General features: G+C 36.0%; 1 protein-coding gene across 1 annotated transcript; it reads right to left on the bottom strand.

Moving 5' to 3' along the window:
• Nucleotides 1–2,326: 2,326 nt before the first annotated feature.
• Nucleotides 2,327–3,274, bottom strand: LOC139707420 (olfactory receptor 6K3-like). The gene is given in 1 exon segment (XM_071618651.1): nt 2,327–3,274. A coding segment is annotated over 1 exon segment (948 nt).
• Nucleotides 3,275–16,391: the final 13,117 nt, after the last annotated feature.

Raw genomic sequence — 16,391 nt, 5'->3', positions numbered from 1 at the left:
AAATATTATAAAATAACCACATATGATATATAGTGCTTATTGCTATAAACCTCCCATTGAGTTCTGCTTTTGTTACATCACAAAAGTTTTGGCAGGTGGGCTTTATAATGTTCCTCTGGTGGTGGGGCATGCCCTGTTTTTGTTGTTTTGGAAGGTCTTTATTTCTTCTCTGTTTCTGAAGGATAACCTTACTGAGTACAATGCTCTTGGTTGCTAGTCATTTTCTTTCAGGACTTGGAGTATTTTATTCTATTTGCTCCTGGCTTCTAAGATTTCTGCTGAGAAACCTGCTAATAGTCTAGTAGGCATAACATTAAATGTGACTTGATACTTTTCTCTTGTACTTTTTAGTAGTTTCTTCTTTGTCTTACACTTTTGGTCATTTGACTATAGCATACCTTGGTGAGGACCTCTCATTAATGACAATTTGGGGCTCTATCATCCTCCTGTATATGGATACCCATTATCTTTCTCAAGATTAGCAACATTTTAAGATATCCTTTGATAGAAGAGAATTTTTTATGCCCTTACCATTTTATTCTCTTTCACGTACTTTAAAAATGTGCATTTTTAAAAATTTATGCTGAAGGTCTTGAATATTATCTTCATTTTTTTTTGCCTGCCTGCCTATCTTCCTTCCTTCTCTCCTTTCTTGTGTGACAGGGGCATTTAAAAGACCTCTCTTCAAGTTCAGATATTCCTCCTTTTATTTCTATGATTTCTGTTTGGTTCCTTTCAAAAAAAATCTCTATCTCTTGGTGAATTTATCATTGATACTGTATCAATATTTACTCATTCATGAGCAGTTCTAAGGATTAGAGACCTAGGAACACTCTACCACTGAGCTATATACCCAGACCTGGTCTACCACTTGTGATCAGATCCTCCTGCCTCAGCCTCCCATGTAAGCTGAGAATACAGGCCTGTGACAATGGGCCAGTTTTCCAGACCCTCTATTCATAACCAGAAAAACCACAAACACCAGGTGCAGGAAAATGTCAGAAGACATCTGCAAGAATCTTCTACAAGAGAAAAGCTCCTTAAAATTTTTACCATAACAGTGCCAGACCCTCCCAGCTCCTGCCACTCTTTAAAAGGCTGGGCCATTCATGGGCAGTTTTGACTTCTATTTCAATCAAGTCTGTCTCTTCACCTGGAGGTGAAAACCCATTCCTTTTATTTTTCCTGATTAAACCTTTACTTGTAAGAAGAAAAAACAGAATATTAATTTCTGACGGGAATGCATAGAAAGTACTTCAAAGGACACAAAAATGAAAGCAAGTGTCCTATAAAAACACATGGAAAAGTTGTATCTCTGTCTCTATTCCTAATCTGTCTTCTCTCTCTCTCTTGAATGTGTTTGAGACTGTTTCCAAACAAATAGTTTAATTCAATTAAATTGCACAAATTCAACCATAATAATCAAAGCAAAATGAAGATTGACTTCTACTTGGGCCTCAGAAAAATAAGCAATGAAAACATTATAAATAACAATCATAGCTCATTATAGCTAAGATTATGATTTCATTTTTAATATATCATTGTTCATTATACAAATCTTTACAACATCAAAAGAATACTAATAAATAGGGGCAAATAATAGATAATATTCATTTTGTACTTTTACTGTTATGCAATATTCTAAGTCCAGCACAAAATAACTTACTTAATATTTTTAAAATGTATGTAGTCCCAATTTTAAAATGTATTACTTTTATGGCAATAGACAATGAAACTAAAAGACTGAGAATTTAATGACTTTTAAAGTGACTGTGTGGTATCACTGAAATATGAATCTTGACCTCTTTCATAGATCTTTGTTTTTTTCATTTTTTTTCTTAGTTGTAGATGGACATATTTGTTTTATTTATTTATTTTTATGTGGTGCTGAGGATCAAACCCAGTGCCTCAAATGTGCTAGGCAAGTGATCTACCTCTAAGGCACAACACCAACCCCTCTTTCATAGATCTTATCCTTTAACTACTACGTTTTATAATCTGTGGTCATTATTAATATATTGATGCTTATAAATATAATGCTTAAGTAAAAATAATGTTTATATAAAAGTAATAAGACAATTGTTCATGAAGATATTTTAATGGCTTAACCGTCATATTTGCTTTTACATTTTATCCCTGTGCCAGACTAGACAGTTAGTATATGCTCTCTTAATAAATCACACATAAAATATAAATATGTACATGGGAAGGAGAACTCAAATAAGGAGACAAAATATTAGTGTGACACTGTATGTGGTATTTGCTCATGTTATGGGTGTAGGACCTTACAGTAACATCTACAGTGATAGATTCCTATGAGCCAGAGTTAACTTGAAAATGCAATAAACATCTTCTAAGGGCAGAAAAGCTTCTTAATGGCTACTTTCATGTCCTTATTTCTCAAACTGTAGATGATAGGGTTGAAAAAAGGAGCAAGAACAGCAAACATGAGTGCAATGGCTGTGTCCAAAATTGGTGGGAAAGTGGCTGAGAATCGCAGGTACATGAGGGACACGCTGCCATAGAACATCAGGAAGACCCCAAGATGGGCTGCGCAGGTAGAGAACGCCTTGTGGCGGCCTTCAACAGAGGGGATCCTCAGGATCACAGTGATGATTCTTATATAAGAAATGGCAATAACCAAGACCGAGAAGATGATGGCCACCGCATGGATCACATCCTCAATCAGGATCATGGAGGTGTCTGTGCAGGCCAAACGCAGCACAGGTTCAAAGTCACAGAAGATCTGATGGATGTGGTTGGGGCCGCAGAAGGGCAGGGTAGAAATCCACGCAATCTCTGGGAGCAGTACGAGAAAGCCAAAGATGCAGGACCCTGCAGAGAGCTGAGCACACAGCTGGGGGGTCATGATGGTTGGGTAGCGGAGAGGGTCACAAATGGCAACGTACCTGTCAATAGCCATGGTGGTCAGCAAAATGCCCTCGGAATTGCCCAGCGAATGGAAGAAGTACATCTGTAGGAGGCAGCCAATCATGGAGATGGTCCTCTGCTTACTGATAAGGTTGGAGAGTATTTTGGGAATCGTGGCACTTGTGTACCAAATCTCCAGAAATGAGAAAATGCTGATGAAATCATACATGGGGTTGTGGAGACGGGAATCCATCCTGACTGCAAAAAACACAGTGAGGTTCCCAGTTATGATGAATATGTAGATGAGGAGCAAAGGAATGAAGAAGAAGATGCCATCTTCAGGTTGGGGAAATCCAGAGAAGAGAAACTCTGTCACCACAGTAGTTTGGTTACTTGGCACCATGGTCAGCAATCTTAACTGCTGGGGGAGAAAGGCTCAACTCCTTCCTAGATAAAATTTTTAAAAAATCAAATGCATTGGTTAATATACAAGTCAGTGAAATAGGTTTCATGTAACATGTATTCCTCTTTACTCATGGATTACTAGTTATTTACTTAGAACCTATTTTGTGCCTATAGCATCTGTTTATTTGTTGAATTCGCAGTGAAGAAAACAATCTCACTTTCACAAAGCTTGTATTCCAATGAAGGATACAATAAAATAACACATCAAAAATGTCTTAGTCTGGCACAGGTGGCACATGCTTATACCCCGAAAACTCAGAAGACCAAGGCAGGAAAATCACAAGTTCAAGGACAGCCTGGGCAAACTAGCAAGACCCTCTCTCAAAATAAAAAAGATAAAAAGGGCTGGGAATGGAGCTCAGTAGTAGAGCACCCTTTGGTTTGATCTCTGCTACTAAAACAAAACAAAAAAACTCAATAGACTAAGTTGTTCAGGCTCACCTAAAATCTGCCTCAGCCTTCTGAGTCACTGTTATTACAAGAATTCACCACCATGTACTGCACTTATTGGTTCTGAACAATAAATAATTAAAATATCAAAAATAAAAGAGTGCTTTTACTATACTAAAATAAAATTAGTAAAGAGGAGTTGTGAAGGAGGGGCAAATTTGGAGAAAGTGAAGAATTGTGTTTAGAGGGGTTAACTCTGGAGTATGCATGAGACCAACAAAGGAAGTTATTCAATAGGCAGACAAACAGACCAAGCCTGAAGTTCAGAGAGATGTTCCCACAGGTGATATGGATTTAGGAGATGCCCATGTGTAAGCGGAGCAAGACAGTCCAGTACAGATGAAGGTCTACACGGAGAGTACACAGATAAGGTAAGAAGTGCAGCAGAGAATTGAGCTGGGAAAACACCAGTGTATAACAAAAATGAGGTAAGAGAATCATGAAAAGTAAATTGGAAAAGGAGGACTAGAAAGGTAGAGAGGAAAGAAGAAAGTAGCAGGTGACAGTTTCAAATACTGAGGACCATTCAAGAAATACAGAGGTGGAAATATAAGAATCTTCCACATAAACCAACTTGGAAATCATCACTAACCTTATCCAGAGAAACTTCAATGGAAAATTGGGGGGAGGGGAGTAATGGCACATGGGAATGGGTTAATTCATTTAAATACATGATTTACTCATAATAAAAAAGTTCATGAAGAAATAAAATAAGATAGTATTTAAAGAAAGGTAACTTGAGAGCTAGGATATAGCTCAGTTGGTAGAGTGCTTGCCTTGCATGCACAAGGCCCTGGGTTCAATCCCCAGCACCATTAAAAAATAAATATATAATAAAGGCAGGTAATTTGGATAGAGACTGAAGGGTCCAAATCAAAGCTCTAACACTTCTTATATTCTGTAATATGAAGTCAGTTGGGTGAATTCTCTGTTATCTCAGTTTTCTCATCTGAAAATGGAGATGAGAACACTTAATTTACAAAGTTATATTAGGAATCATGTCAGTTAAGGCAGGTAGAATACTTAAAACATGAAAATATTTATTATGGTCACATAAATCAAGGAAACAACTAGAGAGTACAGAAATACATTCCCTCATTCGTGGCCAGGCAATTCAATAGAGAAAAGAAAGGCTTTTGCAAGTGGTTCTGGAACAATTGGACATAAACATGCTTAAAGCAAGGTCAATAAAAGAAAAATAACTGTCAAATTGAACCTTGCCAACATTGAAAAGTTTTTCTTCTCAAAATTAAATTTTAAGAGAAATTCATATAGAGAAAATATTTGCAAAACATAGATTTAATAAAAGATATATCTAAAATATATAAAAATTCAAAACTCTAATAAGAAAGAGATCCCAACATTTTCTTTTAGAAACTAGCAAAGGATTTGAACATACGTTTCACCAAAGATATCAAATTAGTGTATAGATATCAAATTAGTGCATAAAAATATGCTCAAAAGACTCATTAGTCAATAGGGTAATGTACATTAAGACCATAAAGAAATACCTTATCATTGTACATTTTTTTTCAAATCACTACTGATTTTTTTTTTTTAGCAAAGAGAACCAAAACACCTAATCATACTAAGTCCTTTGCAGAATGTGGAGCAACTAAATGTCACATATTTTGTTGTTGGGAATGTAAAATGTCACAGATGGTAGGAAAACAAGTTTAAAAGTTTCTTTTAAAGTTAAACACACATTTATTATTTTAAAAAATATTTATTTTTTTATTTATAGGTGGACGTAATGTCTTTATCTTACTTTATGTGGTGCTGAGGACTGAACCCAGTGGCTCATGAATGCCAGGTGAGCACTCTACCTCTGAGCCATAACCCAGCCCCATACATTTAATATTGATAAGGCAATTATACTCCAACATATTTACCCAACTGAAATGAAAATCTATGTTAAATCTAAAACCTGAAATAAAATACTTATAGTGGTTTTATTTATAAAACTTGAAACAATCAGAATGGTAGTCAGTTGATAAACAGATAAATTGATACATTCTGATAGGGTAATATGATTCAAAAATAAAAACAAATGAAATATGCATCAAAATTTTAAAAACTGAAATAACAGGAACAAATGTCACATACATTAGGTGAAGTGCAAGAAATCCAAGTTTACATATTGCTTGAATCTCTTTATCTGACATTCTGTAAAATGGGAAAGCATAGGACAGAAATAGATAATGGCTAGGGATGGAGTGAGAGGAGGTGTCAGTTTTGAAGGGTGCAATTAGAGAATTTGGAGAGGAGGCTGCAAGCAGTGGACTCATTATTCACCTTGATTTTTGTTAGTAGCTTTATTATCTCATGCATTGCATCCAGCATTTTCTGTACTGTGTGAGGACCCCACCTCTGCTCTGATCCACCTGATCCTCAAATTTCATTTCATGGAGAAAATAAAACTGGGGAGAATCAGTTCTCTAATTTTATACTATTGTACTAAATTATGAATGCCTTCATTGGTAATTTCATCATTGTTGCTCTGATCAACTTCTCCTGACAGCTCAACACCATCTCTTTCTCTCACCTGAGATCCTGGCAAATCAGGGCAGTTAGCAGGGTAAGCAAATAAGCACAATGCCATTCTGCAAGAGCCAAGAGCAGAAGGATCTCACAGGGTACCTTGGTGGTGCAAGAGGAGTGTGGGGGCATATTCCAGGGGGTGCTACCTCATTGTTTGCAAGACACTGAGGGTCTCTCTCAGACACAGCCTGTGGGACACAGCAGATCTAGTGGGACACTCCATTCATGCTGGTGGGTCTAGGCAAGTTCTCGTAGAAGTTAGGAAGCATTCATAGAGGATGCTAGTGAATTGCTTCTATACATATTTTGTTCTGAGGGAGAACTTGGGTCCTGCTCCTTAGTCCCTGACTCCCCAGCTGATCCCCACTAGTGGGTCACAATAAGGATCAAACAGCTTGGGAAGTTTGACTGGATTGTATGCAAACCCCTAGAAATCCTGGCCAAAAGTAAAATTCAAAAAATAATAATAATAATAATTGTTAAAAAAATAGAAAAAAACTTAAACAAACAAACAAACACAAAACAGCTGTCATCAGCCTTCTACTTCCTTTGTATCGCCACTCTGTGCTTCTGTCCCAAAAAACTTGGAGCAAATCCTGACCTATGGCTCTTATACCTGACAAGAGCCCTGTTCCTTCCGTCCTTCCTTGTGGGTTTAAAGATATATTAGAGGATCCCACCCAGTAGATTTTGCCCACACTTCTCAGTTTCCATGAGAAATGAGATTAGAAGATAGGCCAATGTTCTTCTGTCCCTAGTCGGGGATCAGACACCCTAAGCCAAAGTTAAAGTTCAATAGAGAAAAGAAAATTGTATTTCTTAAGCATTTTAGCTACCCAGGCACAAGTGACTATGATTCCCACAATCACTAGCACAAAAATGGAAGGAAAACAGATGCATTCTCTTCTGTCACCACCACCCAGATCCTTGCCCATGCCTGACATGGGTGGGTTCCATTGGGCTATATTAACCTCCACTGTTATGGTTTCTATTACCAAATTTATGATTGGTATTAGTGTGTTGTCCATTTACACATCTCTGCTCCAATCCTGACAATTGCTGCAATAAGGGCCATTTTAGTGGGGCCTATGGACTACTGCAAACTTCCCTGATTCACAGAGTTTTTTAGTTGTCAGTCCCTAGTGGACATATGTGCGGAGTGCTAATCTAAATCATGGCCTGTCTGACTCTCATGGCTATGTTTGCCCTGGGAGCTGCCTGTGCACAGAGGCAAATCAAGATGCCCCAGTTGCTATGGTAACAGCTGCCATGGGTGGCTACCTGCAAAGAAAGGCATATGGCTCCAATAGGAAGAAGGTTGGGTTCAGATACTAACTCCTCAGAGTAGGGAATTCTGGGCATAACAAGACAACCTCAATGTCTCGAAAGTTTTGCTGCATCCTTCAGACTTCCTGCTTTGCTAAAACTTTCTCAGAAACAACCTTTTGATGACAAACCTATATAATAAACATACTGGGCTAGCTCAGGTGTCAGTCTCCCCCAACTACGGCTTGTTTGAACCACCTGGTCCCAGCTTTTCCTATATGTGAGTCTGTTTCGTTTTTTCTCCATCTGCCATCACACCTCTGGTTCCTGAATTAAAGGCCCAGACAGGAGGCCTCTGCAGACATACACAAAGTGATTGAAAGAAGGAGCCAAGAACATTTACACTATGTCCATTTGCAAATCAGTATAAAGACAACTACTAGAAATTCCTGAGAACTGAGACATTTTGGATCTCTAAAGCAGTCAAATTATGACCTTACTGTGTTTCTGGCTTTTCTATTTATTTCCCCAAGGTAGATGGTTTTAACCTTTTAATGGAATAGGGGTGCCTAGTATTTAGCAAAATCAATGTTCTACTCTATAGAGATTAATATGCCAAATAGAAGTTTATCTGTTCCACACTGGAAGGAGAGAAATAAATTGACACAATTCCACAGGGAAGAAGGAAGGTAGGAATGAAAAACTGACCTATAGGTAGAGATTACATTTTGTTTGAATCAGTACCTATCAATAGTAATAGGTTTCTCTGATATGTCTAATCTCTAACTATTGCAGTAGATCTCACTGGTTTGTTTTTTATTTGGCAGGAACTTGAAGCCAGTATGTGAAATGTTGTCTTCCGGTATCATAATTTAGTTTAGAAAACTCTGTGGGTATGAACTTAGAAGAACTATATCATACCATTAAAAACATATTAATTATTTCATCTATCATGCCCCTCAAAATACAATATTATATCATATGTCTAATCCTGTGTCTCCTCCCCTGATAACAATTCCATTTAGCTACATGCAATCTGAAGTGTGCTGCCAAATATTGTCATTTAAAATAACATTAGGAGCACTTAGTCAAGTGTGCTTCTTCCTTTATCTAGTAGGCAATTTACCTTCTCCTTGACACATGATTTATCTATATCTTGCACCTCTAGGTATTCTTCTCTTACCTCCAGCAGATCAGAAGTCCCCTCCCTTTTCTGGATTTATGCAGTTTAAAGACACTTCAATTCAATAGGAAAGACTATTATACCTGTTTCTAAAGGTTTCTTGGGAAGACTTCTCTACTGAGGTATTTCCCCAAGATAATCAGGGAAAAAAGCATTCTCATTTCTCCAGGGTTTAATTAATTGTAACTTCCTCTGATTTTTTTCATCATTATTTCTCCTTAGTGTAAAGAACTCCATGCACACTTAGAAAAGTGTGCATCTCCATTGATGTATTTACTCTATCCAACAGGATATATGAATACAGTAGTTATAATTTTCATAGCAATAAAATTGACTATATAAAGGCAATGTTATAATAAATTTGTTTACTTTCCTTAACATATTCCTTTATCACAAATTCTAAATATACATCCCTTCCCCACCGTTTTAACCCACACATACATTAGTTTCAATGGTTCCAATGTAGATTTTAACAGAATGGGAGGACATCAATCTCTATGTTACAAAAAAAAAAAACAAAACTGGCTAACACAAACTCTTCCCTCTATCTATGCTCCTTGCAGAGTGTATTGACACCTCCTCCCATCAGAGAATAGACTCCCTTCTTTCCCCTCCATTTGCCAGTGTAGGTGAAGGGTTCTTTTCCATTCTGAGCCAAGTTCTCAAGAGGTCCTGCACATTTAAACTCAATACCCTAACCAGTCATCAGGTGATCACATGAAGGGAATGCAATTGTCTTAGCCCATGTTGTCCCAGCTCAGCCTGTTCCAACCAACCAGCTTCTGACTCTTGATCAAACAGTTTAGTGATCAACGACTAGAAAAACCACCCATTTCATTCCAGCCCAAATTGCCAACCCATGAAATATGAGACAATTTCTGTTTTAATTTACTAATTTTTAGGGTGGTTTGTTCCATAGGAAAAGATAGCTGATAAAGTCTCTTAAATTATCCTTTCTACCTCCACTATTGTTACAATACAATCACTATCTCAGGAGGCTAAGGCAGGAGAATCATGAATTTAAAGGTAGACTCAGCAAAAAGAGAGGTGATAAGCAACTCAGTGAGACCCTGACTCTAAATAAACCACAAAATAAGGCAGGGGATGTTGCACACTGGTCGAGGGCCCCTGAGTTCAATCCCTGATGCCAAAAAAAAAAAAAAAATTAAAAACAACAACAACAAAAAACCTCTATGTCGCATGTGGCCATTCAAAAATGACTTAAGTAAAAGGTACATGTCAAAATTTATACTGCCTTTTGCATTATAATAATCAAGTTGTAACTGGGCATGGTGGTGCACACCTGTAATTGCAACTATTTGGACTGAGGCAGGTTGATCACGAGTTCAAGGTCAGCCTGGGAAACCTAGTGAGACTCTGTTTTGAAACAAAAGATAAAAAGAGATGGGGCTGTAGCTCAGAAGTGTAGCACTTGCCCAGTATGCACAAGATCCTGGTTTCAATCCCCATATGGCAAACAAAAAAAGAAAAAAAAAATTTTTAAAGAATCATATTCCAGGAAAAAAAAAAATCTTGTAACTCATTTCTGACCACAAGATACTAGGTAGTACTTCCCACTCAACTTCCAAGTCTGCAGTGTGCAAGACAATATTTAGTACTAACCTCTGCCTCTTTGAGACCCTCCTCTTGATGCTGAATTCTGCCTTCTGCCTCCTTTTCGACCTCTGCCTAGTTCTCTTCCTTTGTTGGGTCCTACTGAGACGCTGTCATCAGAGTCGTTTGCCATTTGCTCTGCTAGATCTATACTCATGAGGTCATCAGCACTAAAGGCAGATGTGGGTCTTCTGATTGACATCTGAGAGCTCGGGTCCTATTGATGGCCTTTGTAATAGGGGAAAGCACACCTCAGAAAATAGTGCAGCATCCTGATGATCACTAATTTGGTCATTCAGATGAACAGTTAATATTGTCAAACTGTCCATTTTATTATTTTTCACTAACTGACTATAAAACTACAAAAATTAGATGTATTTCATTATATAAAGTATAATCAAATTCAATGCCTATTATCTATCAGATCAATTGATAATACTACCTTAGAGTGAAACCTTTTGAAAAGGTTTACCAATCAAAATCGGATTTCAAGAATGAAAACTTGAAGAACTAGATGGAATATTGGCTACCACCCCTACTTCAATACCACATGTATGAGCTACTTTTTGGAATGGGCTCTTAATCAATAACAAATTAAAAAAAAAAAAGACTTACACAAAGTAGCTATTTTTCTAGGTGGTGAAATTTCAGGGTGCTTATATTTTCTTTTTTACTTTTAACAAAACTTACACAATATGCTTTTTTCTAAAATATTTTTTGTTTCCATAATCAGACAACAATTAATAGTCTCATAACTATAAACATATTAAAAACAACTGAAGGTTTGAAAAAGAATGAAAATCCTGGAACCAACAGTATGCCACATTTGTTTTTTATTTTGATAAGAAACCATCTAGAAAAGACAAGTTGCAGATTTAATCAAATATTCTAACTCTAAAATGAATAGATTTTTAAATTAAAGATTGAATAAAAGAAATTCTGCCCTGGTCTCTTGGCGTAAACCAGCAAAATGTAAAAGGAGTACAAAAACAAAATTCATTTTTCAGTAAAACTAGAAAATAATCCCACCCCCAAACACACAATCTATGAAGCAGAGTGAATAAATACAACGAACACTTGAGCTGGCTAAGGGGGAAAACTGAGAAGACGGCAGGCAGGGTAGAGTTCTCCAACACGATGCAGATGTCCCAGAATGCTATGACAACCATCTTTCTTACTTGGGAAAGCAAGTTCTTAGTCTGAGAATAGATGACCAGAGCATTTCTAAGCATCATGGTGCCATAAAGGAGAGGCGGGGCTACAGAAAGAGAAGGGAACAAGGCTTGCAGGGTAGAAATGGGAATGAAGTGGGGGTAGGACATATGAAGTAGACTAATTCAGTATTCAAAAAGTTAGGAAAAATGAAAACTTTTGACACAATTGTACATAACTTGGAGAATCAGTAACATAAAGTGAACAAGAAAAACCATGGTATCAACAGATTATTCAATAATACTGTTAAAAGAATGATACTGCCAAAAAGAACAACCAAAATTTTCATGGGTAAATTCATCCAAATTTTCAAAGTGATAACCCACTGGGTATTTTAATAGTTCTAGAACACAAGGAAAGAAATCTCCCAAATGCTTGCAAAGTCAGAGTAGCATGATACTGACAAAAGACTACATTCAAAAAAGAAAATTAAAGATGAAAAGATGCAGTAATATATTATGAAGGCAAGGAGGAGGATTAAAAAAAAATCATTCTCACATATCGTGAGAGGGCAACCCGATGTGATCTTTAGAGCAATGTGGCAGTGACTAGAATTTAAAATTCATATGCCTCATTATAATTATAATTTCTTGAAGTGAATTACCAACCATCATTTCCAAATTTTACATTTTTCTCTTTGCCCAAACACTGCGTCTTCATCTTTATCAAACATTACATTTGAATAGTATTTCAACTCTACCTTTCCTAGGCAGATTTTCATCATCCCAAACTTTACTATTCATATCACATCAAGAATGTTATTCTAAGAATATAATTTCTTACTTAAATTTCAATGTCTTCACTTGTAGATTGAACCCCAATATCTTGTCAAATGACCTACATGGCTCTCCCCATTCGACCCTTAGCTCTTATCTTAGGACTCTTGCTCACTGAGCCTCAACTGCACAAGTCTCCTTCCTCCCAGTTTCTATGATGCGCTCAATGTTTCCAACCTCAGGACATTTGCAAACATGATTTATCTTACATGTATTCTTGGATGATTTCTTCTTAATCTTCAATTTTCAACTTACTTTATCGAAAAAGTCTTCTCTGTTGCCTACATCCAAATGTATACCCATGCATATGATTCTTTTGATTCAAGTTACTAAATTGATTTAGAAAGGATTATACCACTTGAATATCATTCCACCACTGTCAGAGAGTATATGTATTCTTCATCACATTTAAATGATCATGTTTTGAAAATCAAAAATTGTCTTTTAATAAAATACAAGGCACTATTATGGATAAATTAAACACCCTGGAAAAATTGGTGAAATCAGTTTCACAAATGTTTTTAATGAACTAGATTAGGAAAAAATGAATACGATTTGAAATATCACATAAAGTATGTATAACTATTGTTTGTAAAATATTTTTGTTATGAAGAGAAATATAAATGTGCAAACCTATGTTTTTATTCTAAATTATGATTTTAATTGTTTTCCTTATTTTGAATCATGATCAACAAAGTATGTTAGTAATCATGCTTGTTTTACATTATGCCAGTCCTTTGCTCTCATTTGTTATAAAATTGTATGAAATAGTTGTTTATATACTTAAAATTTCCAGTTTTTCTTTAGCCTTCTACTAAACTACTCCAGTCAGGATTTTGGCTTCACTACTCCACTCAGACATCTCTTAGTAAATTTAACAATGACCACTTATGCTAAACCCAATGATCACTTTTCACTACTTATCTTACTTGATGATTAGCAGAATTTGACACAGCTGACCACTTTCTCTTCCTTCATGTACTTTATTCATTGACTTTGCGGAGACTTGCTTTCCTTTGTATTTTATCATTCACTCCTGTTGAAGCATAATTTTGGATTTCTTATGTTTTCCCCAAATTAGTAATACTGGAGTGCCCCAGACCTTTGGTAGTCTCACACAGTCTCATGGCTTTAATCCTTAAGATGGGCTCATGATTCACCAATACATCTCCATACCAGCCTTCATTTCTGAGTGTCAAACTCATAAAATAGGCCACAAGACATTTTATCAGATGTCTAAGAGTCTAGATAAACTTAAAATATACAAAACTAAACTTTTGATGTCCTTCCTCCCCACAGCTGCTTCTTACAATGTTTTCTAAGTTAAATGCACCTCCACCATTTTGGTTGGCCAATCTTGATTTCTCTCTTTTTCACTCTTTCTTTGCAATCTCTCAAGAAATTCTGCTTGCTCTTCAAACTATATCTAAAAGTGGACCACGCTTCTCCATCTCCATGGCCGCCCTCCTGATCAGAATCACCATCATCTCTCACCAGGATTATTGCCATAGCTCCAGATAATTTCTATTATCTGATATGATAATTACACCAGATAATTTCTATTCTCTTCTTCAAACTCTCCAATGGCTCTTCAATTCTCAAATTAAGAAAATCTAACTCTTAAAATGGCTCTCAATACCCGGTATCATCCTCTTCGTTTAGTACCCTTGAACTCATCTTCTAGTTTTCCATTCCCGTTTACACTCCATTTCATCCACAGTGGACACTTTGGTATCTTAAACAATCTTACTGCTGTTCACTGTAGGGATTTTTTTTCCCCTATAATTTATTGTTGCCTGGATTTGTCTTCCTCCATGTATCATTATGACTAGGTTTTCTCTTCAAATCTTTGTTCAAATGTGACCTTCTCAATGAGGTGCAAATGGATTAATCTACTTACTTCTACTCATTTTCTGTTTCCTACAAAACAAGTTTTATGCAATTTGTACTCTTATAATATTTTGGCTTGTTACAAATATCTCTCCTCCCTAAAATATCAGCTACATAAAAGCAAAGAATTTCCTGTCAGTAGTATTTCAAGCACCTTAAGTAATCCATAGCACCCTTAGTAAATTCTTGCTGCATGAATTTAAAAAATGAGTTAGCATTTTTTAAACCCAACATGATTTTAGAACTAACTATAGAAATATTTAGTACTAACATTTAATATTAGTGTTTAAATATTTAATGATATTTAAATTTATTATTTATATTTTGGAATTAAAATAATTTGTGGGAGTCTACTTTGTAATTTTTTTTCCAGTATTGGGAATTGAACCCAGGCATGCTTCATCACTGGGTTACATCCTTTCTAGTTTTTACTTTGAGACAGGGTCTAATTTGCATGTTATCTTCCTGCATCAGCCTCCTGAGTCCCTGGGATTATAGGCATGGACCGCCATAGTAACTCTCTACTTTGTAATTCTAGTTCCAGATTTGTAATTAATATAAAATTTTTAAACCCAACTTTTTTGAGGTAAAATTTATACTAAAAAATGTACACGTTTAAGGTGACTTTAAGTTAAAATCTTACTATGTTAATCACAGTATTGAAACATGGAGAAGGTTTGGGGTCAATCATCTTTTATAATTTTCTTTTTACACTATAAGGGTTATAAAATTTCTATGATATTTACATTTTATATGAAGAAATTGATATATATTTCTTCATGAAAATGTTTCCCTATATGTAACAAAATGTCCACATACATGTAGGAGGGAACTTTATTTTACAGGAGTGAAAGAGGAAAAAGGAGAGGTGGTCCTCAAAGCCCACCAGGAAACAGAGTCTGAACCTACCCTGAAATTGAGAGTAAGGTCTTTCTTCCACATTAACACTCCTAAGTGAGTCCAAGGATTTATCTACCTGACTGATTGCAACACATTGAGGCATTTTGGAGTCAAATACTACTAAATATTCATTCTTGACACCTCTTTCTTCTTCCCCCACCTGTAACTGAAACCTACTCTTTATGATAGCTCTGGACATTGCCCTGAGTCTTTATTCTTTTATCCCCAAGAGCTAGGCAATTTACTCCACCCCAAAACTGCTAGTGGTGTTTCAGGAGAGGAAGGCAAACACATGTATCATCAACAATTAAATGTGTGTGAACTTTTTAATAGATCAGTACAGGTCACAAAGCAGAGAAGAAAGAAACAAACATTCCAAAGCTGAAATACAATGAAATATAATGAGAACAAAGACACTGAAGTATGAAACTGGCATGACTTTTTAGCATAAAACATAGTAGGGAACATTAGTAAGTGTACTGATAATAGTATTTTAAAATTTCACAGTATAACTTATATCTTTGTGTAATTTGTATGTTTATTTTCTTGGTCTCAAGTGTGTGTGTGTGTGTGTGTGTGTGTGTGTGTGTGTGTTTGATCTTGAGATGTCCAAGAATGTTTGCTCTGGAACCTTTAAAACAATTTGAAAATTAACCCAGAAGGACTTGATAAAAGCAACATGATGCAAACATCATAAAGTCAATGACACCATGTGCCACATAATCATTGTGTGATCTTAGAATATAGAGGAGTAAAGATCTCTGGGCTGAATGTTAGGAAGGCAGACTTCTTTCCCAAGCAAAAATTGCTGTGCATCTCATTTACATTTTTAAGTGAAACAAAAATAACCTATATTCACAACAGGGAATAGGATGAAAGAGTGAAAAAAGGAAATATTGAGGAATGCAAATCATTCATATGATTATTGCTTAGGCCAGGAATCTTCATTGACTTTGAGAAGATGACACTACACTATTTGTGGTTGCAAAGCAGAGCAAATATCTATTATAATCTGTGAATGATAAAAGGAGAGGTACATCTGCAGGAGATTTCCTCTATTAGATCCAAAAATAGTTCTTAAGTTGGAAAATTGGAAAGAACACCCAATCAGCAACAGGAAGACAAAACATGCACTAAAAACCTAAAGTGATTTTAGAAATCAATTTGTTAGCATTTTGAACTTATGTAGATGATTTCTCTGAACAGATCTGGGTGAATTCCCA

This window comes from Marmota flaviventris, chromosome 10 (genome assembly GCF_047511675.1).
Source record: "Marmota flaviventris isolate mMarFla1 chromosome 10, mMarFla1.hap1, whole genome shotgun sequence".
Lineage (NCBI taxonomy): Eukaryota > Metazoa > Chordata > Mammalia > Rodentia > Sciuridae > Marmota > Marmota flaviventris.
Note: the sequence above shows the minus strand (reverse complement) of the source record. Positions and strands in the feature narration are given on the sequence as shown.